The sequence below is a fragment of the Myxine glutinosa genome, chromosome 9 (genome assembly GCF_964187855.1).
Source record: "Myxine glutinosa chromosome 9, kmMyxGlut1.1, whole genome shotgun sequence".
NCBI lineage: Eukaryota > Metazoa > Chordata > Myxini > Myxiniformes > Myxinidae > Myxine > Myxine glutinosa.
Window position 1 is genome coordinate 99878429 of NC_136269.1, and position 26314 is coordinate 99904742.

The 26314-nt window shown below is 43.1% G+C and overlaps 1 protein-coding gene across 1 annotated transcript in view; it reads left to right on the top strand.

Moving 5' to 3' along the window:
• LOC137435184 (transcription factor E2F5) overlaps positions 1-26314 on the top strand; it is a 66233-nt gene that overhangs the window by 14321 nt on the left and 25598 nt on the right. Inside the window, exons 4-7 of the mRNA XM_068128737.2 lie at positions 1701-1744; positions 1883-1947; positions 10000-10417; positions 13794-13922. Of these exons, the coding sequence (XP_067984838.2) occupies positions 1701-1744; positions 1883-1947; positions 10000-10417; positions 13794-13922 (656 nt within the window). The remainder of the gene's footprint in view (positions 1-1700; positions 1745-1882; positions 1948-9999; positions 10418-13793; positions 13923-26314) is intronic.

Consider the following 26314-nt stretch of genomic DNA (forward strand, 5'->3'; position numbering starts at 1 on the left):
GAGAGGTATAAAACATATCGACACTGCACAGACTTCCAGGAAAGAAGTTGGAATTTCCAAAAAGTGGATCTGGGGTGAATTAGCGGGGGTAGAAAAGATCAAGGTTTTGGATGGGGGAAGATAAGAGATGGTGGTGATCAGCTGTTTTAAAGACCTGGAGGGAGGAGTGGGATTGAAGGGAGTGGGGGAGTTTGTTCCAGAGGCGGGAGAAAAGGGGAATGAAAGAGTGAAGGTGAGCAGAGAGCCTAGATTTTGGCAGTTTAACCATAAAAGGGTTGCTGGCAGATCTTGTGCGACCTGTAGGAATATTTGGGGGACAGAGCACAGAGAGAGCTGGGGGTGCAAGGCCGGAGAGGAGTCGGTAGAAGACAGAAAGACCACCAACCAGCCTGCAGTGAGTGAGCAAAAGGCCCTCGGAGTTAGCTTCATCGCAGGAGATTTCAATGATTCTGAAAGCTTTGGTTTCAACAGCGTGAAGAGGAGCCAGGTGTGAGGCAGGAGCACCAGCCCAGAGGGGAGAACAGTATTCCATTGAGCTGCGATGAAAGCCTTGTATGTGGTGAGGAGCTCAGGTGTGCCAAGGAAGGACTTCGCATGACGGAGGATGCCCAGTTGGCGACTGGCTTTGGAGGGCAGCTTGGAAATGTGGTTTTCCCAAAAAAGATCATGGCAGATAGTGAGACCCAAAAGCTTGAGCGACAGAACTTCTTGGAGAGGATTGTTGAGAAAGTAGATGGGAGGGTTTTCCAGTCGGTCTTTTCGGAGAGACATAGTAAGAGTGTGAGATTTGTCATGATTGAAAGACATGTTCCACTTGTTTGCCCAGTCTGTGATTTTGTCCAGGTGTGCAGAGAGTGAGGAGGCTGCAGACTGCCGATCTGAGGGATGGGAAATGTGGCGGTAGAGAGTGGAGTCATCAGCAAAGATATAAAGAGGATTTTCCAGAGAGTCGGAGAGATCACTGATGAAGATCAGAAAAAGCACAGGGCCCAGAACACTGCCTTGGGAACTCCAGCCTGAACAGGAAGGGGAGATGAGAGAAATCCATTCAGGGCCACATGTTGGTGGTTGAGTTAGGTAGGTGACAACTTGGTGGTTGAGTTAGGTAGGTGACAACTTGGTGGTTGAGTTAGGTAGGTGACAAGAACAAGCCGACTACATTTTGGTTCAGAGCCTGATCAAAGTCTGACCTATCAATTGGATACAACACGTAAACTATTCAGCCTGGCGGAGGTGTGCTCCCTCCCGAGTGCCTTTTTAGTTAAGTATGTGCTCAGATGAAAATGCCAAACATCCAAACCCATAATGTTTGTTGAACTACAGTGTCAACAATAATTTAAAAATTTAAATACAAAAGGATGTAGGGATGGCAATGCCAAATAGTATGCAATCAAGGTAGAGATGGTCACATGAGAAAATGCAAGGACCATCCTTACATGTTTGTTTTTTAAATGTTGTGTCTTAAACAATCTCATTAATTTACAGGAGTCATAAGTACTTGTTATACACATGATAAAACCGATCAGGTTCATCCTAAAGTCCACAATCATGGAAACTCATTGATACAAACGATCATTAGCAGAGAAAGAGGTTAGCAATAGCAGGAAGATAGCAGCAATTATTTCGATTGTGTCTATAAAGACAATATTTATGAATAGAAGATGTATATGCAGCCTATTCTCCTTAACATTTTTTTCAACGCTTGCGTATGTCACATATGAAGACCTTTGTAGTTCATTTCGAGGTAAGTACCATTTTTCCTCCTGAGCCATCATTCATCTAATAATTTCAATTCAGTCTCTTGTGGTCCGTCATTTGATATCCTCATGCTCTAAAGTGTGTTTTGTGTATCAAGTGCCTTTTGAATGTCTGACACTTGCAGGTAACACTCTACTGGCTGTTTGTGGACCAGAGGGTACGCAGCTTGAGGTGCCATACCCAGAAATGGTGAGGACAGTATTAGACAGTATCTTTTGTGCTTTAAATTTACAAGTGTTCAGACTGAAACTAACAACATATTAGCATCCATCTTCGCTTCTGAGTTTGACATCAGTAAGCATATATAATACGGGACTTTCAAAATGACGTATGAATGCTGACGAGGTCCTTGTGCATGCATTGTGTGTGCATTTTTAGTGTCTCGGTTCTGCTCGATGGGCACTTTTAATCCGCCATTGCTAGCATGAAATGTGTTATTCAAATTGTCTTTTAACCATAATTTTCAGCATTTAGACGACAGAGTGGAAATTTGAAAATGGTTAACCATAATTGCTCTATTCTTGAATGCAAATCGGACTCACAGAAATATAGGAAATACGGGAATTATCCATGGATGAGAGGTGTCGTGTACTACTTCCTGTTAGTACAAGTGAATAGCGGAAGTGGATAACACACACATACACACAAACCGCACACAAACCACACACAAACACACACACACACACACACACTGATGGATGCTTTGCCTTTTACCAATAGATGCAAAAATCTCGTCCAATTTATATTGTGGCCCCATAACCAAACAACAAATACCTATACACCTATATACAGTAAAACCCCGACATTCACAGGGGATACATTCCTGGAAAATGCCACAAACGTTGAATCTGCAAATGTCGGGGCATTGATTCAATGGAAAAAAGGGGGATCGGTTCCCAGCGGTTCGTGATTCATAGGGGAAAATTTAATAAAAAGTTTAAGAACATGAATGCACATAATTATAGTTTTATTAAAAACTAGCAGAAGTACCCGGCATTGCCAGGCGGGGGAGGGGAGGGGGAAGGGAAGGGGAGGGGAGGGGAACGGGGGGGGAGGGGAGGAGAGGGGGGGAGGGGAGAAGAGGGGGGAGGGGAGGGGGGAAGAGGGTGAGGGGAGGGGGGAAGGGGGAGGGTAAGGGTGGAAGGGGGAGGGTAAGGGTGGAAGGGGGAGGGTAAGGGGGGAAGGGGAGGGGGTAGGGTGTAGGGGGAGGGGGAAGGGGAGGATGGAGGGGGGAGGGGAGGGATAGGGGGGAGGGGAAGTGGAGGATGGAGGGGGGAGGGGAGGACGGAGGCAGGAGAGGGGGGTGGGGAAGGAAGAGGGGAGGGGGGTGGGGAGGGAAGAGGGGAGAGGGGAGGGAGAGGGGTGGGGGGGAAGGGGAGGGGGGGAGGGGGGAGGAGGAGAGAGAGGGGATGGGAGAGGAGGGGGAGGGGAGTAAGGGGGAGGAGAGGGAGGTGGGGGAGGGAGGAGGGGAAAGGGGGGGTAGGGTGGAGGGGGAAGGGAGGGGGTAGGGTGGAGGGGGAAGGGGAAGGGGAGGATGAAGGGGGGAGGGGAAGGGGAGGATGGAGGGGAGAGGGGAGGTAACATTACATTACACACACACAAACTGTGTTTTATGTTCAATGGTCTGGCGGCGGGGATGGAACATCACGTGATCGCTCTGAGCGAATCAGCGCGCTGCTCTGCCACTGGCTCAGATTCCGTGTATAATATTCCTCGCTGAAAAAAAATCTATGTGAAATCATGCTAAATCATGCTAAATGCTAATCATGCTAAAATCTATGCTACTTGCTGTGAGTTTATGGCGGCAAGGAACATCACGTGATCGCTCTGAGCGAATCAGCGCGCTGCTCTGCCACCGCCTCAGATTCCGTGTATAATATTCCTCGCTGAAAAAAAATATGGATCTAAAGATGAAAGAAAAAAAAACCTATGTGGTGTGAATGGCAATGTTCCTCGCTGAAATGTGAAAAAACGCAATCGCTTTTCGCTCTGAATTACGTGCGAACGCGTAACTGTGAGTTTATGGCGGCAAGGAACATCACGTGATCGCTCTGAGTGAATCAGCGCGCTGCTCTGCCACCGCCTCAGATTCCGTGCATAAATTCCTCGCTGAAATGCGCTGAGGTAAAAATATGGTAAAAAAATATTATGAAATAATTTTTTTTAGGTCGGCCATGTTCTTCCCAGGCTCAATGGCCATGTCTGTGCCAAATATCAAGCACGTGAGCCTCTCCGTTTAGGAGTCTATCTGTAACATTACACACACACACACACACACACACACACACACACACACACACACACATCTCGTTTTTTCATTTCTGTTCCTTACAATTCTATCCCTCTTACACACACACACACACACACACACTCACTCAATTAATTGTACAGTATCGGTTGTTCCTAAACTTAAACAATTTAAAGGATTGTTGTCAATGTTGTTAATTTTACAACATCCCATTCCAACTTTATTTAAATTGTAAACCTCAAACATAGTTTCTCCACCTAAAGCAAGAACTTTAACCCGTAAGCAACTGACTAGTTTCCCGACTGCATGGATCATCAGCTGGGCACCGTTCTTCCTCGAGGTTTCAATCCTTTCAGCCCAGGACCTCTCCAAACGGCGGATCCACAACCTCGATCATGGATCCACATCATTTGATGGTAAATCAGTGGATCCACAACCTCAGTTGCGTCCAGGCAGTCAGTCAACCCATCAATGCAACATCACTTATCCCAACTTTACTTGCAATAGGATTTAATGTGTTATCATATATTTATAACTTTCCTTACACACTCTATAATATGATAATATCATTAAATCATTCACATCTTACCCTTGAACACATCAATCGACCAAACAGCATGACCACACCACCTACCTCTCGATCAAACTCTATTTCGAATGTTCAAACTGTCAATTATAACGATTTTTGGCATGCTGCCGTATCCTAGCAACCACTGATTCCTAGCAACATTAATTTGTAGTATATTTAATTCTTATATTGTGCTGTATTTACATAAAGATCTCATGAATAATATTATATTGTACTGTACTTGTATTATATTGTACTGTAATATAATATTATATTGTACACTTAGAATGTTCAAATTGTCATTTATAACGGTTTTTGGCATGCTGCCGTATCCTAGCAACCACTGATTCCTAGCAACATTGATTTGTAGTATATTATTATTATATTGCACTGTATTTACATAAAGATCTCATGAATAATATTTTTACTATTCGTATTGTATTTCACTAATTCGATTTGGTGTCGTTTTGTGATTTTAAAGAAAACTTGTTTTAATCGACCGACTGTAGCTCCCTGCGCTAACATACGTCTGACTAGTTGTTGTAATTTATTGACCAGTTCAGAGCTGTGTGTGGTTGCTCTCACAGTCCTAATTATTTCACCTGCAACCGTACCATAAAATAGCTTTTTGGGAATGTTGCTGTCTAAGAAAGGCATTCGGACAATGTGGAATGGAAATGCATCTCGTTTATCAAATAATTTGGTGTGAAATTTATTATTATGGATATCAATTTGTAATTCTAAAAAGGAAACTGAAGTGGAAGTTTGGTTTTCCTTTTAAAATTCAAGTTCTTTTGGATATATATCATCATGAAGCTGTTCAAATATAAATCCATCATTAATTGCCAACAAATCATCAATTAATCTGAAGATGTTTCCGCATCTTCGTGCAGTTGTTAATTTATTCCTGCACATGTTCTGGACCCAATCAAACTCGTACATGTGCAGAAACAAATTTGCAAAGAAAGGGGCTGGATCTGAACCCATGGGTATGCCCACTGTCTGCTGGAGTATCTTGTTGCCAAATGTAAAGAAACTGTTGTTTAGCAGAAATCGAATACTTTCTTTGAGTTTACTTTTTGAAAAACTACATGAATATTGATTATCCTTTACAGACCAGTGTGCTCTGTTTTGATATACATTAATGTATACTCTACTACCTCCTGCAAATGCTTTATCTATTGCTCTGTCCAATGCAGTTACCAGCTTGTCATGTGGAATGTTTGTGTACAATGTGGAAAAATCAAAGGTTGAAAGACATTTTGCTTTACCCTTGTTATTAATGTTGTGGACACTGTCGATTACCGGTTTGGAATTGTCAATGATCCAGAATTTCTTAATATCAGAATAAAACTTCACTTTTTCATGGTAGTTTTTTAAGCATTTATAGATTAGTTTCATTGCCGCTGTAATACTGCCCGACAAAGGTTTCAAACTGCATTCTCTACTTGCGATGATGAACCTAATCTTACAAGGGTGTTTGTGCATTTTTGGGATCCAGTAAATGAATGGTAATTTATGGTGTTTATCCGGAACTAGCAGTCTTCTCACCGTTGAGTGATTTGTACGGTGTTGTATCGAGTCTGTTTTGTTCTCGTTACTTATTTTGTAGGTCTTTGAAATTCCCGTGTCTAAGCCCAATTCTTCCAAAAGTGTTTGAATGTAGAATGTTTTACATACAAATACAATATTATTATTTGCTTTGTCAATTGGAACAATAACATATTGTGTTTGAAGCTGCCTTAAGCAATCACGTGTCTCTGGATTGTTGAAAATTGCCTTCGGATTATTGATTCGAACTTTTCTTTTCAAATCAACAACTCTCCTTTTCACATGTTTCTCTACCTCCTCCAACCATAAAGCCATTTGTGTGTTTGGTACTTTATGTTTAATAATTTGTTCTTTCATCCATTCGCCCAGTCCCATCATTGTAAGTTCCATTGCTTTATTCCAGTTTATTCTTTTATTTTCTCTATAATTTGGTCCCTTTGTAAGTAATGCATGTAATCTTTTATCTTTCACTATTCTGAGATCACCTGTGATGACGTGTTTATGATGTGGATCTTTGAATGTGGAATATTCACAATTACAATGATGTGTGTTATTTAACCATTCCTCTACATCTATAGATTGTACAGTGTCCTTGTAGTTTAAGATCTTTCCCCGAATTGAATTTCCCAAAGTGTACACAACTCTTGGTCGCTCTCTCTGTTGTATTGTTTCTGGAAGTTCACTCCACACTTCCTTATGTTGAAGTATTTTCTCGATATTTATCATTTCCACCCCTTTGTTATCAAACATAATTTTGATGATATCATTGTCTTTTCTACGATTCACTTTTTTAGGTTTCTCTTTGTACATTTTATGATCAATCATGTCCAGAATTGCTTCCATATGTTGGATTGGGAGTTCCTCTTGATCGTCCTCTTCCATTAATCTGTTCACGATTTGCCAAACTTCTTTCAGTTGTTTTTTTTTTTAAGGTATTGATCTTAATTCTGCTGCCGTTAAGTAATGTGCAGATATTGGATTTGTTAAGATCGAACCATTCATTTACAATTTGTGGTGGTGTGTCTATAATTGGACATTTACGTCCATAGTTATGTACTCTGTGTCTCTGAGAGTCTCGTGGTAAGGTGTTAAAAACAGAAGCGATGATGTTTTGTCCATTTTGCTGTGTATATGTGTCATTCATTCTTTCATTTAATCCATAAGGGGAAGCAGTTCTTAATTCTTTAATCCAGAAAAGTTCTCTACGCTTACGTAATTGTGTGATTGTTTTATCTTCCATCCCATTCTTTTTACGGCCATTTCCGCTTATCTTTTCTCTAACCTGAACACTGAAGCTCGCATTTTCACAATATCCAGAAGTAAAATGATGGGTAAGTAGTGGACAACCAGTAGTCTTATCTGGGTTTTTCATGCTGCTCCTATGTGCATTCATTCTCACATTACATCTCTGCATTGTTTCACCAACATATTGCATCGCACATTTGCTACAGGTCAATAGGTAAACTATATTTGAGGTTTTACATGTAATTAATTCTTTAGTTTCTTTTAACTTGTAACATCTAGCCGTTACTGTACAATTAATTATATTGTTTGTGGTAAATATAAGACAAGTTTTGCAATTGCAAATCCCACATTTACGCACTTTGACTTCGGACAAGTGTTCCCCATTGGCTAACCCAGAATGGCCACCTCCTACAGCCTGGATATCTGAGTTAACTACAGCATTACCTTGTCGAGGAACACAAATTCTCTGAGGAGGGTTAGTCCCCAGGGAGGCTAGTTCAGCTGGGGGCTGCCCTGCTTTACCTTTCATTTTGTATAATTTCATCATTTTCATGTTTTGAAATGTCGTTGAACAAACATAAAATATCATATAAATGTAGTTTAACAAACACATTAAAATCACATCAACATAGAAGAAACATATAAACATATGAGAAACAGTATAGTGGATTTTCCACCAAAAGATAATGACAAATCAGCGGGAGAAGCCTCACCAAAAGAAATGTCAATCATCACACACATCTCGTTTTTTCATTTCTGTTCCCCTACAATTCTATCCCTCTCTTTCACTCACACACACACACACACACACACACACACACACACACACACACACACACACACACACACACACACACACACACACACACACACACACACACACACACACACTTAATTAATTGTACAGTATCGGTTGTTCCTAAACTTAAATAATTTAAAGGATTGTTGTCAATTTGTTTTTTTTGTCAATTTGTCAATTTGTTGTCAAACGGTTTTTTGTCAATGATGTTAATTTTACAACATCCCATATTCAACTTTATTTAAATTGTAAACCTCAAACATAGTTTCTCCACCTAAAGCAAGAACTTTAACCCGTAAGCAACTGACTAGTTTCCCGACTGCATGGATCATCAGCTGGGCACCGTTCTTCCTCGAGGTTTCAATCCTTTCAGCCCAGGACCTCTACACACACACACACACACACACACACACACACACACACACACACACACACACACACACACACACACACACACACACACACAAACTGTGTTTTATATATATAGATGCTTGCACATAAAAACAGTAATGCATGCAATTCCAAAAGGTTAGCTCACTCCTTTGTTGCAATTGTCATGTCACTTTATTGAAAACGAACCATTTGTTTTGCTTCGATCTTGCATGATCCCCAAAGTGCATCTGAAAACCGAAAATAGTTGCCATTTTAAAACTTTAAGTTTAAGCTTGAAGGAAGATATGGCATTCTATATTATCGACATTGAGTTTAAATTGCATAATTTTAAGCGTTCTGGCATCACAGTCCTTCTGTGCAAATTATGTTTTATATTAGATCCAAAATAAACCTTCATTTTTACTTAATGTACCATGAACCTGCCTCGCTGATCAGCGCAAGATTTACACCCAAAATGTAATTTTCACCTCATGGTGAATATTGGCTGCTTGGGTTTTTATGACCATAGACCCAGCTTCATTGTGGACCCTCTAGCGATGAAGCTGAGTCGATGGGCCTATCACTTCCCATTGTAGACAAGTCGGTGGTTTATATCTCCTACCACCTCCTTTCTGGTCTTGCACCCTCTGCTCTTTTCGTATGCTCCCCCTCTCCCCTTTCACAGGTTTCTGCAGGGCGCACGCAGTCCACCATCGACCCCCTTCTGGTGAAACTACCAAAATCCAGGATCACTGCTCACCTCCACTCATTTGTTCCTCTTTTTTTCCCACTTGTGGAACTAACTTTCACATTCTCTTCAATCTCATTCTTCCATCCAGGTCTTCGAGACAGCTGTTCACCAACATCTCAAATCATCCCCAATCCAAAGCATGACTTTTTCTACCCTCGTTAACCCTCCACCCTCAAGGCCTCTCCTTTCAAAATTTCCAGTTTTTCCTTCCAGAGAATTTTGGTGTGTATCCATCTTGTCCAACCCATGCGTCCTCCTCTACCCCTCATTCCTCCTCACACCAATCATTTGTCCAAGTCTCCCTCTATTTTGTCCTTCAACCCTGCTGATGGTCTTTCCCCACTCTCTCTGTTGCTTTTGTTCTGTTGCATCCTGATCCAGTCAGTGTTCTAGCTCTTCTAAAAGCCTTGACTCTCTATGCAAATAAATATTTTAAAAAATAAAAGTTTGGGGAGGAGGGGTCCGATTTATCAACTATCTCTGTTTTTTCCGAAGGGTATGTTCTTAATCACTCATCATCGGTGTATTTTGCACACTGCTAGGGTGACTGGATTTATAATGCTAGACAGTGTTTTTTCTTTTCCCAGTTCATCCTCTTCCTCTTCTTAAACATGTAAAGTTGAAACTATGTGGAAAATGCTCACTGCACAGCTTATGCTGGAGTTCTGGCCTTGTACTTAATATCCCTGCTGCCTTTGTTGTCCCAGGGAAACATGAAGAAAAAGATCTACCAGATGCATCTCGTCAGTGTGTCTGGTCCCATCTCTGTCTTTTTGGTGAACAAGGACACTGGGGAGTCGAGTCCTGTCATAGTTCCAGTGCCACTTACGTCAGATGCTGCACCACAGGCAGAGTCCAATCGGCCTTCACCACTCACTGATAGCGTTAAGTGTGAAGGCAACCTTCGCCTCTCTCCAGTGCGGGCAAAGGATGGTACCAGTGAAAATGAGACAGCGGCAGAATGCAAACTCGAAGAATATTCTGAAGGAGGTACCTCTTGGCGAAGGGTTTCCCCTCGGACATCATCATCAACAAGATCACAACAGCAGCTGCCTTCAGCTGGATTTAGGCCATCAGAAATTGGAAAGGAAACGACAGAGGAGCTGTGCAAACGGTTGGAAAAAGGTGGGTTTCTCTCAGACATGAGAAATTTCTGTGAATTCCTCATTTCCGGAATGTATGAAACATTTCTCAGATCATCATCAATGACTTTTTTTTCTTTTCTTTTTTTGTATACAAGATCGAGGCTCATGTAAGAGATAACATCAATCACAAAAAAAAAAACCGACACACAAAACATACAATAAAGGGAGCGGGAGACAATATGGGGAGAGAGAGAGAGAGGCACACAAGTACAACAGCAGAGAACAGGGACATCGGAAGATCTGTGGGAGGGAGAGGGCTTGGGGGGAGGAGGCATGGGAAGGCAGGGGGAGGGGGTGGGTGGGAGAGGTGTAAAACACATGGACTCTGCCAGAACTTCCAGGAAAGAAGTTGGTATTTCAAAAAATTGGATCTGGGGGTTAATTAACGGGAGTAGAAAAGATCAAGGTTTTGGATGGGGGAAGATAAGAGATGGTGGTGAACAGCTGTTTTAAAGACCTGGAGGGAGGAGTGGGATTGAAGAGAGTGAGGGAGTTTGTTCCAGAGGTGGGAGAAAAGAGAAATGAAGGAGTGAAGGTGAGCCAGAGAGTCTTGATTTTGGCAACTGATAATACAATACAAATTGTGATACGCCCTTTTGTATATAACATTGATTACCTTTGATTTGTGAAACTTCAATTTGGCGACATGAAAGTTGAGTTTTATACAATCACACATATGTATGCTGGCGAACATTTTCTTTCCCCAACCCCCTCCCCTCATCTTATGAGTGGCAACTGCAAGATGTGATTGTAATTGGCATGTTTGGCACGTTGTCTGCATGAGTGTTGACATGCATCAGCAAGGTCTAAACGGCCTTCAATTACATAGTTGAGCAACTTGCCAATCGATGTTGCACTGAGCAGGGGCTGAAGTGTTCTTTTATTGCCATTGCCACAGTTAGCAAAAAAAATTAAATAATCTTTCGTTGTCGCACATCATAATAATACTTTGCTTTCATTTACAGCCCCTTGATAATGACAAATGAAATTGAGGTGGATCCAGAGTTAATGGATGTCTAAGATTTTTGTATGGATAGCATTATGCAACTATGTAAACTATTGTTTGACATTTCAGGCTTAACATCACAATACCTATTATGTCATCAAGATATGGATCATTTCACTACACAGGTGTCTCAGCTGACAATGGAAATATTGACAGGTCACTGTTCATTACCTCGCACACGCGAAGTGGAAAGCGAGGTTAAGCAATTGGTTCATGTACTTCCGTCCATCTGTCTTATCAATTTAGGATCATCAGTTTATAACCGAAGAACAATTTATTTATATTGAAAATTTTGAACACAAATTGGATCATGGATAGAAAGACAAGTTTGCCATTTTACAGTACTTTGGCTCTGAATTTGGCCTGATTGCACATGCACAGAGAGGAGTGAGATAATTTTTACCTGCAACAAGAGCTTTGTATTGCAGTTGTTTGTGTTGGGGTTGATTTTTGAAATGTGCACCCATTGGTTGGACAGCTGTCCACAACCACATGTGTCGCTTGACTCCACCCACCATACCACCGAGACAAAATGATATGGCCACCATCTTGGTTTTGTGGTGGGCCAAACACATTAGGCCTATAGGCCTCTGCTGATTATGCACTGCCTGTGTTTATTCCATTGGCTTTGTTTGCGTCAAGTGTTATTCATGATGAGGCACCCAAAAAATCGAATCGTATGTTGAATAATAGTAAGGTTTAATCAAGCCCCTCAGAGCACACGATAATCAAGCGTTACGTGATGAAAATTACTAAAACCATTGGCTTTCTTTGGGTCGAGTCTTCACGATGAGGGACACCGAAAAATCTAATCATATGTCAAATAATAGTAAGGTTTAATCAATCTGGTCAGAACGCATGGTACATCAGAACTACATCAGAACGCATGGTAATCAAGTGTTACATTATCCAAATTACTAAGAAAAATAGCATATGTAATTTTTGAACAGCCCCATGTTGGGGTTAAGCAATCTGTGTCTGTGTGACAAATCAGCTTGCTCTGATATAACCGTGGGATAAGGAGTGGATAAGTGTGGATAAGGACTAAGGAGTGTCAAATTAATTTATTAAATAGTGCATTAAATGTGTGTTTCGCAATCACGCTGTTCATCTTTTTTGAGTGATTTAAATGCGCGTTTCCAAATCAGCCCGTTACTGGATTTAGTTGCAGTTTGTGACCACAGTGTGGTCATTCTTGTTTTAATCTATCTGCCTGCCTGACAGTGAAACAAAATTGAAAATCATTCAAAACAGGACATTTACTGTTTTTAATGACATCATAATGGACACATACAATAGACACAAATAACTAATGTAAGGTGTTAGATCGGGTGATGTAGTAGATACTCCGTAAAACTGTGGTAAAATCCGAAATTAATAAATTTATACGACTTTTACGATCTTTAGTTTAATTAAATTGAATTATAAACATGAACACTGTATAACACAAATCGCCTTCATCATGCTTCCTAGAACCTCGAGTTTAGCAGTACTTGGACATGTTCTATAGGGTGGTGTATAATGTGGTGTATAACTCATTGACACTGCTTCAATCGCGCTAAACTTCCAGATCATCAGATCCAATCTGCCCCTTTAAATGATCTTTTAAAATCATTTTATTAAAATTGAAGTGTATACTTGAACACTGCACGGGGTATCGTGTTCTAGGAGCTCTCTAGTTTATGATGAGCTTCCCTTAGAAAAAATTTAACCTGCACACGCTCGTCCATTTAGATTCGATCCGTATGGTTTCATGGTTGGTCACTGATAAAATCGTAGTGGGGGAGTTCTCCTAGTTCTTGAAATGAATTTTTACGTACAGCATGTTTTCGGTAAGAAAGTTTGCAGTCACCGCATGTTCGGCGTGTAAGATTAAACCGAAGGAACACTAAGATGATGGATTTTCTCCTGATCAATCCCATAATTTACCTTGTAAGCACCACATAATGTCATTGAAGGTTAAGGCTGTTACAACTCCACTGCTATTTGGTGACATTCAAGTTGAGGAGCAATAGAGTACATAATCTAGTATTGGCTCACTTTAAAGGCCAAGCTTCAGGCGATTGTTGCGTACTCTGCACAAGAGTTGTAATTGTCCAATTGCATTAAAGTTGTAATATTGTGAATTTGTGATTGTTTAGTAGCATAGCATTTAATTGTTTAATACCAGAAATGTGTAGAGTAAACATTTTATGCTGTACCGAAGGCTTTAAATATAATGTAAATGGTGTGATTTTGACTTTGTAGGAATGTTATGTGCACATTATTTGTTGCCAAACTTAGAAATGGTGAGAGTGATGCATAGAGACACATACTGTGTTCTACATGCAGACCATCTCATTCCATACAGAAACAGCAAAGAACAGGCAAGGGAAAGATGCTGACCCTGAACCTTCAGAGCAAACAACCAAAAGCAGCATCATCTCTCCCATGAACGCCAGCACCACTTTCCAGCCTATCAGTAACAACAATACTGAAGGTATCTCAATCCGCTTTCTCATTACTCTTCTTCCTCCTGTCCTCTGCTTTCAATAATAAATGGGTCCATCAAACATTGTCCTTTTGATGCTCTGTGACACTTTTGCTCTCTCGCTCATTCATTCACTCCTGTTTGCTCTCTGTCATGCTCATGATGTCTGTCATGTATGAAGCTGCAAATATTCACCGTTGTATCCCTACTAAAACCATTGTAGGGATACCGCGGGTTTATTTCGGTTTTTCCGGAAGTTACGGCCCAGCTCGGATGGCGCTGCAGTGAATTGGGCCTGTATCGGGAGAGTCGATAAACGTGTGCTACAATCGATCGTAGTCAGTTTTCGACCCTCATGAGGGAGATTTTGACACGTATTCTGAGCGGTTGTCTTTTTACTTCGAGGTGAACGGCATCGCGACCGAAGCCTGGATGAAGGCCGTCTTCCTGTCCGTTTGCGGGGGTGAGACGTTCACACTCGTTAAAAACCTGATTCGGCCTCAGACAATCCAGGAGCTCACGTATGCACAGCTCAAGGCCGCTTTGAAGGAACATTGTAATCCATCTCCTTCGGTCATCCTGAGTCGGTTTAATTTTTACATGTGCAGACAGCATCAAGGTCAGTCGATGGCAGACTTAATTGCACACCTCAAAAAACTGTCACATCTGTGTGAGTTTGGGGACACGATTGATGACATGCTCCGTGATTTGCTGGTGGTTGGCATGTCCGATGACCGCACTCGTAGACGCCTGCTTGCTGAGAGAAGACTGACGTTCCAAAATGCCAGAGACACCACCATTTCCATGGAAAGTGCTGAACGCAATGCGACAAGCATTGGTGCCACTCGCTCGTCTGGTACCAGCCCTGCTGTGAATCGGTTGGATCATGATCAGCCAAAACGTTGGAACAAGTCTCCTCGTCAGAAGACAGTGCGGTCTCAAACACACAACAAATGTTTTTGGTGCAATGGAAAGCACCCTCCGGAGACGTGTCGGTTCAAAGATGCAACCTGCCATTTCTGTTTGAAAACTGGCCATATTGCTCCAGCTTGCATCACTCGCAAATCGGGAAAAGAGAAAGCTGCTGACAAGAAGATTCATCAGTTTACCGGTTCGGAGGAACCTGAGCTTGACCAGGTGAGCTCTGTTTCCGACAACTCAGAATCGTGTGACCTGTTTCATATTGATTCTCACCATAAGCGGGACCCTCTTCTTGCCACTGTTGTCGTCAACAATCGACCATTGCAAATGGAGGTCGACACTGGTGCGGCCGTCTCGCTCATCAGCCATGCTGTTTTCACAAACCTGTGGAGTGATGCTGACCGACCCCATCTGAAACCTACTACCTATGGACTCTCCACCTATACAGGTGAGAAGATTGTTCCCTGCGGTACATGTGACATCATGGTGGGCTACGATAACCATGAGTTTCACCTACCCCATATCGTCATTCCTGGAAAGGGCCCTTCCTTACTCGGCAGGAACTGGTTGAGCATAATTCAATTTAAGTGTAAAAGCATTCATCAACTACGGGCAGCCAACGTTTCTCCTACCGCAGCATACACACTCAAAAATGTGCTGGATACGTACCCGGATGTCTTCAAGGATGAGCTTGGAACCTTGAAAGGACATACGGCTAAACTCAGTGTTGACCGGGATGCCAATCCTATATTTTGCAGAGCTCGCCCAGTCCCTTTCGCCCTGCGGGAGCGGATTGACAAGGAACTGGATCATCTTAAAAATCTGGGCATCATCGAGCAAATCCAGTATGCCGAATGGGCGGCGCCCATCATTCCGGTCATAAAATCGGACCAGTCCATCCGCATATGTGGAGATTATAAAATGACCGTGAACAAGTGTTCTTCATTGGATAAATATCCAATCCCGAGGATTGAAGACCTCTAAGCTCGTCTCACCGGAGGCAAGACTTTTACGAAACTCGATCTCAAATCCGCCTATCTACAGCTCCGCTTGGACGAGAATTCGAAACAGTATCTTACCATCAACACACACCATGGGTTGTACAGGTACCACCGACTCAGTTTTGGAGTGAAATCTGCACCTGGAATTTATCAGCGTGTCATGGACAGTTTGTTTGCCGCCGAACGCAACGTCGTTTGTTACCAGGATGATATTCTGGTTACTGGTCGTACGGACGCGGAAGATCTCCAAAACCTGGATAGAGTTCTAAAGAAGATTTCGGACTCCGGCCTACGTTTGCGTCGAGACAAGTGCAAGTTTATGGTGCCATCAGTCACGTACCTGGGTCATACGATTGATGCCGAGGGTCTACACCCGACAGATGAGAAAGTCCGAGCTATCAAGGATGCTCCTGCTCCACGAGACGTGACCGAATTGAAGTCATACCTCGGTTTGCTTCAGTTCTATGGTCATTACATCCCGAATGTGACCGACGTTTTGGGCCCCCTTTATCGGCTTTTGGCGGAAAGGAGTCTCCTGGAGCTGGGGATCCACTGAACAATCAGCATTCCAGACCTCGAAGGATCTGCTCAAATCGTCCAATGTTCTCGTTCATTTTGATCCAGAGAAGGATCTTGTGCTGACATGCATGCCTGTCGGTATGGAGTCGGGAGTGTATTATCACACGTGATGCCTGATGGTACGGAAAGACCTGTTGCATTTGCATCCAGAACATTGTCCCCGGCAGAGAAGAACTATTCCCAACTTGACAAGGAAGGATTGGGAATCGTTTTTGGCATCAGCAAATTTCGCCAGTACCTTCTTGGACATCATTTCACGATTCGAACTGATCACAAGCCGCTGATCAGTCTGTTTGGTCCAACTAAGGCGACATCTGACACACTACCGCCCAGGATCATCCGCTGGTCCCTGTTTCTCGCTGCTTATGACTACACCATATGTTATAAACCCGGTTCGTCTATCACAAATGCAGATGCCATGAGTCGGTTACCCCTTCCAGAATCCGTTGATGATTCGCCTACACCAGGATCCATTTTATCGCACTGATGGATCATCTGGAAGATTGTGCTGTCGATTCCGGCCAGATCCGCACTCATACTCGACCAGACCCCGTTCTGTCCAGAACTGTCCAGGCTGTACAGCTTGGATGGCATTTGCTACCTGAGGGTGACCCAGCTTTTGCGGCTTTTAAAGCACGTAAAAACGAACTCAGCGTGGAAAATGGTTGCCTACTCTGGGGATGTCGTGTCATGATCCCGGAAAATCTGCGTTCCAGGGTCATGGATGAAATCCATGACTGTCACCCTGGGATTGTGAAGATGAAGTCACTCGCCAGAAACTATGTGTGGTGGCCGAATCTTGATGCTGATATCGAACATCATGTTCGACATTGTTACCCCTGCCAGAGCACCCGGAATACACCTGCGAAAGCGCCACTGTATCCCTGAGAATGGCCCAGCGAACCGTGGCATCACCTCCATCTCGATTATGCCGGGCCTGTTAACAGCAGCATGATTCTAATCATTACGGACGTGCACACAAAATGGATTGATGCCTATGTGACGCGTGGTACTACGTCAGCCATTGTCATCGAAAGACTCAGATGCTGTTTCACCACTCATGGTCTGCCCAGGATGACCGTGAGTGATAACGGTTCGTGGTTTTCCAGTTCTGAGTTTTTCCGAGTTTGCCGAGCTCACACGTCGGAACGGCATCAAACATAAGTTTGTCAGCCCACATCACCGGGCTTCAAATGGCTTGGCCGAACGATCCGTGGAAATCATCAAATCCGGATTGCAGAAACTTCAGGAGGGAACCCTGGAAACAAAGCTTTCTCGTCTCCTGTTCAAATACCGCATCACGCCACAATCAACAACCGGTGCAGCTCCGTCTGAGTTATTGATGAAACGACACTTGAGATCGACACTTGACAATCTCAAACCAGACATATCATCAAATGTTTATCAGAGCCAGCTTAATCAAAAGTTGGTGCACGATAAGTCGTCCAACAGTCGCTGTATCAACATTGGAGATCCAGTGTTTGCCCGAAATTTTGGTGCAGGTGCGACGTGGCTACCGGGGGACATCATCGAGAAGCCAGGTCCACTGTCCTGCGTCATTCGCCTGCAGGACGGCCGTGAAATTCGTCGACATCAGGACCACATAACCTACCGTCACTGTCAGTTGATAGATCCTGCAGCATCATCACAGTCGGAACAACAGTTCGACCCGCCACTGCCGGAGATCGTCGTGGCCGCTCCAGCCGGCTCGGATGCCCCGAAAACCTCTGCGAACGCTACACCCTTCGTGGAGACCAAAGGAATCACCTCGGACTCTGTATCCACTGGTACACCGCGACGCTCAATGTGTGAGAGAAAAGCACCCGACCGGTTGAATCTTTGAACATGTTCTATTTTCACGTTGACATATGTTCTATTTTCACGTTGACACATGTTCTATTTTCACGTTGACACATGTTCTATTTTCACGTTGACACATGTTCTATTTTCACGTTGACACATGTTCTATTTTCACGATGACACATGTTCTATTTTCACGTTTTTTCATTATTCTCATAATCGTTTGCACACATATTTTCACATGTTTTGGAAATGTTGCTTTTCAAATGTCAATTTTGGAAGTCTAGCACGTATTGCTCTTGGTAATTTTGGACTTAAAGGGGAGGATGGCATGTATGAAGCTGCAAAAATTCACCGTTGTATCCCTACACCGTGACCGCGGGTTTATTTCGGTTTTTCCGGAAGTTACGGCCCAGCTCGGATGGCGGTGCAGTGAATCGGGCCTGTATCGGGAGAGTCAATAAACGTGTGCTACAATCGATCGTAGTCTGTCGAGATACTTTACAATGTCTAATTTGGCCTTCCACACAAGTACTTGATATACTCAATCATTAACGATGTTCCATTTTACTTACTGGTGATAGTTCTTCTTATTCGTACATTTTAACCTTTTCTGTTATACTTTAATTGTGTTTTTTCTTTACTTTCATTCTAATTTCCTGTTTATGGTTTTGTTTCTACTTATTGAATAAAACCTACATATTATACAGTCACATGAAAAAGTAAGTACACCCCATGTAAAGTTTTGACTTTTTCAACATATTTCAACATACAGCTATTTGATCTTCATTTCAACAATATTGGTAGATAAAGGTGATATAATATAACAAATATCATGAAACATTTACATTTTGTAGTCCATTGTATAATTTAAATAAACATAAATGCAAATTTCACATGTGGAAAAAGTAAGTACACCCCTACATTTTTCACTACTTCAAATACCTAAAATTAGAATCAGGTGCGCCAGCTCAGGTGCAAATGATTAGAACATCGTTAGAGAGGATCTTGGAGGAACCTGTCTTATTTAAACCTCAGACATTTAGTTTGGTTTGCTCTTTGTTGTTCAAGTGTGCGGCGTCACCATGCCTATATCAAAAGAGCTCTCTGAAGCCTTCAAAAAGAAGGTTATAGATGCCTACGTGTCTGGGAAGGGATTTAAAAAGATCTCCAAACAATTTGAAATCAATCATTCGACTGTCCGGAAGATCATCTACATGTGGAGAAGATTCCAAACAACTGCCAACTTGTTCAGGCCAGGCCGCCCCAGCAAGTTCAGCCCGAGAGCAGACCGCAAGATGCTGAAAGAAGTCTCGAAGAACCCCAGAATGTCATCATGGGACCTACAGGTAGCTCTTGCCACTGTTGATGTCAAAGTGCACGAGTCTACCATTACAAAGAGGCTGCACAAATTTGATCTACATGGGAGGTGTGCCAGGAGGAAACCTTTGCTGTCCAGAAAGAACATCATGGCAAGACTAAAGTTTGCCTATGAATACCTAGGCAAAGACCAGCACTTCTGGAACTATGTGCTCTGGACAGATGAGTCAAAGGTAGAGCTATTTGGCCACAGTACCAAAAGACATGTTTGGTGAAAACCAAAGACAGCATTTGACCACAAGAACCGGTTAACCAACTGTAAAGCATGGTGGTGGAAATATTATGGTTTGGAGCAGCTTTGCTGCATCAGGGCCTGGGCAGCTCACCATCATGGAATCCACTATGAATTCTTGATTGTACCAGAGGATGCTTGAGGATAATGTGAGGCCATCTGTCGGAAAGTTGAAGCTCAACCAAAGGTGGACCTTGCAACATGACAATGACCCTAAACATACCAGAAAATCCACCAAGGAATGGCTGAAAATAAAGAAATGGAGGGTCCTGGAATGGCCAAGTCAAAGCCCGGATCTAAATCCCATCGAGATGTTGTGGGGGATTTGAAACGAGCTGTGGATGCAAGAAACCCCTCAAACATCGCACAGCTGAAAGAATTCTGCATGGAGGAGTGGGCAAAAATTTCTCCCCGTCGTTGTCAGAGACTGGTAGACAGTTATAAGAAACGCCTACGTGAGGTTGTTTCTGCCACAGGGGGCAATACCACCGATTAGAGCCAAGGGTGTACTTACTTTTTCCACATGCGAAATTTGCATTTATGTTTATTTAAATGATACAATGGACTACAAAATGTAAATGTTTCATGATATTTGTTATATTATATCACCTTTATCTATCAATATTGTTGAAATGAAGATCAAATAGCTGTATGTTGAAATATGTTGAAAAAGTGAAAACTTTACATGGGGTGTAATTACCCTTTTCACCTGACTGTACGTATCCTGATAATGTGTTCATATACAGCTTTAAATTCATGGCCTCCTTGATCTATCAACTCAGTAAATCTATAATAATGTTTTATATTATTTTGTTTTGTGGAATAACATTGTAGAACTCGACGGCCACTTATAACGGGCCACTTAATAACTGTGGGCAGTTATGATCGGGATCCAATCTGCCCCTCTTTGATACAAACCCGCTTTGATACAACCACACTTTCATCGGACACATGACCCATGACGTCCCCTTGACTCTACACAAAGAAATATTAAAAAGATAAAAGAGAGATAAAGAAAAAAAGAAAAAAAGATAAAAAGATAAAAGAAGAAGATAAAAGAGAGAGGGGTCAAATAATATACAGGGTGTTTCAAAAAGAGTGATACAACTTGAAACGTTTATTTAAAAAGAAACAGAAACCTCTGGAATGTGAACCAAACATTTATTGAAAGCTTCTGGCATGGTATTTTCTATCACTGATTGCTGTTGCAGTAAGTCAATGCTAGAGTTAGTGAGAGGCGAAGGTCTGAAATTGGCATTTACGCAAAATCCTTGTAATTGACGTTCTCTATGTGTGCCCCTCCGCGTTTCAGACAGGCATTGATCCTGACTCCAAAGTTCTGTCCAACTTCCCTGTAGGTCTCATGTTGCACTGCCTGGAGGTAGTCTGACACCTCCTGCTTCAGATCATCCAGTGTGGCAGGATGGTTGACGTAGACAGAACCCTTGGCAGCTCCCCAGAACCAGTAGTCCAGAGGGTTCAAGTCTGGGCTATTGGGTGCCCAGTTATGAGCGGGACTCAGGGCAACGAGGTGGTTTCTGCAGAGCTTCTGCAGGAAAGTGATGGTGTCACCAGCTGTATCCAGGGGGGGGGGGGGGGGTGCACCATCTTGCATAAACCAGGCCATGCTGAGCTGGTTTGGGGTGACCTTTGGGCTAGATCATTATGGAACTTCTGGAGCACGACCCGATAGCGCTCACCGTTGATCGTCACCGTCCTGCTGTTGTCATTCTCAAACCAGTAAGACCCTAGCATTCCACCATCTGTCATTGAAGGCGCAGAGGCATGTGACCTTAGGCCCTTTCAGGTACCTCTCAGTGATCTCCTCAGGCGGTTCTGCCCCCCAGAAAATGTTGTTGTGGTTGTTGATAGCACCGTTCAAGTGGAAATGGGCTTCATCACTGAACCACATCAGGTTGATCCAGTTTGGATACCGCTCCATCCTGTCACTGAGCCAATTCCACATACCAAGTCTCCTCCTCGTCATCTTGACTCAGTTTATGCCTAATAGAGATGATGTATGGGAAAAGCTTCAGTTCCTTAGTGAGAATACGCCAGACTGATGTTGGTTTGATGCCCAGCTCCTGGGTGCGCCAGCGGTAGGACTTCTTGGGACTCCACTGCAGAATTCCGCATGGCGTCGATGTTGGCTTGGCTCTTGGTTACTGATGCTGGCCACTGCTGCCCTTGCTCTCGTTGTGCACTCTACCTTTGTGCTCAAAATGTTTCACAATACGTTGAATGGTACAATTTGTGGGTCCATCACGTGTTTTGAGGTCGTATTCCCGTTAGAACCTCAGGCGGGTGTCTAAATATGATTTGGTCTCATACCACAGAGCCACCACTTTTGTCTTCTGCTCCACTGTCAATTGCACAGTTGAGCTATGGATCGAGAAATCCCAGGGAACAAATATCACGATAACACCACCAAACCCTGAAAAGGAAAACGGTATCGGTCAAAAAAACAAAAGAAATGGCAGGAAGTCAAAGTTGTATCAATCTTTTTGTATGTACATGTGGAGGCAGCACCCAGCACGCCTCCCCCCCCCCCCCCCCCCCCACCCCGTTTCCCCCATTTCCCCAGGAAGAAATCCAGGAGGAACTGGAACTGTTGTACAAGAGGTTTATTATAGAATTACTAATAACGTGCATGGAATATTTCAGTCGATGGGCCAAGTAGACAGTCCCCCTCTCACAAGAGACTGCCTCGATGCCATACCCCGAAATCTTAAAGTTCTCACCGTCAAGCCGGTCATATACATAGTCCACTCAATTCCCCCTACCCCCCCTCCCCTCATCCCATACTGAGAAATCAAAGAGGTGGTCTAAACGGTAAGGAGGGAGGGACAAGGACATTGGGAGGAAGGGAAGAATGAACAACTCATTCCAGGGAGAAATGCTTACAATATACTGACCTTGACAGCGATAGTGGTTGGCTGGGAAGTGGAATGACAACATACAAACACGTCTGCTTCCCGCCCCGCCCGGACCTCCCAAGGGGAGATCGTCTGGCAGGGAATGGAAATGTCATTTATGGTCTTAAACTGCCCTCCAGAGGATTGGGAGGGTAAAGCGGGGGGAAATACTCATTATTCTGGTATACTTGTGATGGGAGTATTTGAGTACCCCCAATCACTGCCACCACATATACATATATACAGTCACGTGAAAAAGTAAGTACACCCCGTGTAAAGTTTTGACTTTTTCAACATATTTCAACATACAGATATTTGATCTTCATTTCAACAATATTGATAGATAAAGGTGATATAATATAACAAATATCATGAAACATTTACATTTTGTAGTCCTAATTTACATTTTGGCTAACATTTAATAATACATTTAATTTACATTTACATTTTGGCTAACCCCCGCTCTAGCGGGGAAAATGGCCTTAAAACTATCATTCATTCATTCATTCATTCATTCAGTCCATTGTATAATTTAAATAAACAAACGCAAATTTCGCATGTGGAAAAAGTAAGTACACCCCTACATTTATCACGACTTCAAATACCTAAAATTAGAATCAGGTGCACCAGCTCAGGTGCAAATGATAAGAACATCGTTAGAGAGGATCTTGGAGGAACCTGTCTTATTTAAACCTCAGACGTTTAGTTTGGTTTGCTCTTTGTTGTTGAAGTGTGCGGCGTCACCATGCCTAGATCAAAAGAGCTCTCTGAGGCCTTCACAAAGAAGGTTATAGATGCCTACGAGTCTGGGAAGGGATTTAAAAAGATCTCCAAACAATTTGAAATCAATCATTCGACTGTCCGGAAGATCATCTCCAAGTGGAGAAGATTCCAAACAACTGCCAACTTGTTCAGGCCAGGCCGCCCCAGCAAGTTCAGCCCGAGAGCAGACCGCAAGATGCTAAAAGAAGTCTGTAAGAACCCCAGAATGTCATCACCGGACCTACAGGTAGCTCTTGCCACTGTTGATGTCAAAGTGCACGAGTCTACCATTAGAAAGAGGCTGCACAAATTCCGATCTACGTGGGAGGTGTGCCAGGAGGAAACCTTTGCTGTCCAGAAAGGACATCTGGGCAAGACTAAAGTTTGCCAATGAACACCTACAGGCAAAGACCAGCACTCCTGGAACAATGTGCTCTGCACAGATGAGTCAAAGGTAGAGCTATTTGGCCACAGTACCAGAAGACATGTTTGGCAAAAACCAAAGAGAGCATTTGACCAGAAGAACCTGATACCAACTGTAAAGCATGGTGGTGGAAATATTATGGTTTGGGGCAGGTTTGCTGCATCAGGGCCTGGGCAGCTCACCATCATAGAATCCACGATTAATTCTTCATTGTACCAGAGGGTGCTTGAGGATAATGTGAGGCCATCTGTCAGAAAGTTGAAGCTCAACCGAAGGTGGACCTTGCAACATGACAATGACCCTAAACATACCAGTAAATCCACCAAGGAATGGCTGAAAAGAAAAATGGAGGGTTGTGGAATGGCCAAGTCAAAGCCCGGATCTAAATCCCATCGAGATGTTGTGGGGGGATTTGAAACGACCTGTGCATGCAAGAAACCCCTCAAACATCGCACAGCTGAAAGAATTCTGCATGGAGGAGTGGGCAAAAATTTCTCCCAGTCGATGTCAGAGACTGGTAGACAGTTATAAGAAACGCCTACTTGAGGTTGTTTCTGCCAAAGGGGGCAATACCACCTATAAGAGCCAAGGGTGTACTTACTTTTTCCACATGCGAAATTTGCATTTATGTTTTTAAAATTATACAATGGACGACAAAATGTAAATGTTTTATGATATTTGTTCTATTATATCACCTTTATCTTTCAATATTGTTAAAATGAAGATCAAATAGCTGTATGTTGAAATATGTTGAAAAAGTCAAAACTTTACATGGGGTGTACTTACTTTTTCACGTGACTGTATATATATATACAGACTTGGCATTTAATATGGAATTTTTTTTCTTTCTTGACTTGGGTTTACTTTCTTAACTCAGTACGTAGTGTGTTCAAAAAGTATCCGACCTTTATTTTTCGTGCGTAAAAAAAAAGAAGCTAGGGAGGCGTTGATTGGTGCACATATGTAGGCGATCCTAATGCATACGCGTGAATTTTTTCCCACCTGCAGAAGCTGTCATTCGACGGCAGACCGCCGATGAGTGAGGACATGTAAGTGAGCGCCGTCGGATTTTCGTTTTTGACAAAATGACGGAAAAACTTGAACAACGCCACTGCATCAAATTTTGTGTTTTTTGGCCTCGGGGATGTTGGATGCTTCCATTGTGATGACTGCAACTTGGTTTCTGGGTCGTACCCATAAACCCAGGACTCATCGCCAGTGATCACTGTGTTGAGGAAGCTGGGATCGCTGTTCACAGTCTCCAGCATGTCCTGTGCGATCTCCCAACGGAGTTGCTTCTGCTCAATCGTTAGCAGCTTTGGTACGAACTTCGCTGAGATTCTCCTGAAGCCCAAATCCTCCTTCATAATGGAATGAACGGTGTTGAATCTTGCGGATCGTTTCCACTTGGGAATCGCCAAGCTTTACACAAAATTTGATGCAGTAGCGTTGTTCAAGTTTTTCCGTCATTTTGTCAAAAACGAAAATCCGACGGCGCTCACTTACATGTCCTCAATCATCGGCGGTCTGCCGTCGAATGACAGCTTCTGCAGGTGGGAAAAAATTCACGCGTGTGCATTAGGATCGCCTACATACGTGCACCAATCAACGCCTCCCTAGCTTCTTTTTTTTGACGCACGAAAAATAAAGGTCGGATACTTTTTGAACACAGTAGTATATCAATCTGGTGAGTTTCTTTTGCACTTTGGTGATTTATTTGTTAAAAGAACCATGTCACTGATTGTCTGTCGCAGCAAGAAGTCAACAGCAGGATTATATCTCAGGTGGCTTGGCAAAATGTACGGACAGGTGCATTTGATGATTGGCTTCACAGTCGGGTATACAAGGGTTGTTGCGTTCTGTATTAGTGGAAAACAACTGCTGCACGTCTCCCAAAGTTATTGCCGCTTCCTCTGGAGATGGTCCGTCAACTCGACAATGCTGTTTGTCATGGAGTGGTGGCTTTACGAAATTACGGCATGAAACGGCGTGCTATTGCTCGGCAGTATGGCATCACTCAAGGTCAGGTGTCAAAGATCCTGAAACGAAATGCTCAGAGGGGTGTCCCTACTCAAATACCGAGGCCAGGACGTCCCCGCAGAACCACAAGGAGGGATGATCGCCAGCTGCACCGGTTAGTCCGCAATGGCCGTACCAAGTCAGCTAATCGGCTTAGGGCTGAGTGGCAGCAACTGACAAATGTGCCTGTATCCAGAAGGCTAGTCAACCAACGACTGGTTCAAGCAGGCTATCGTGCCAGGCGTCCCCTGAGAAAGCCACGCCTGACCAGACAACACCGCCAGCGCCGATTTCAGTAGGCCAGAGAGCACCGTCAATGGCAGCCAGGACACTGGAATCACGTGATCTTCAGTGACGAGTCTAGATTT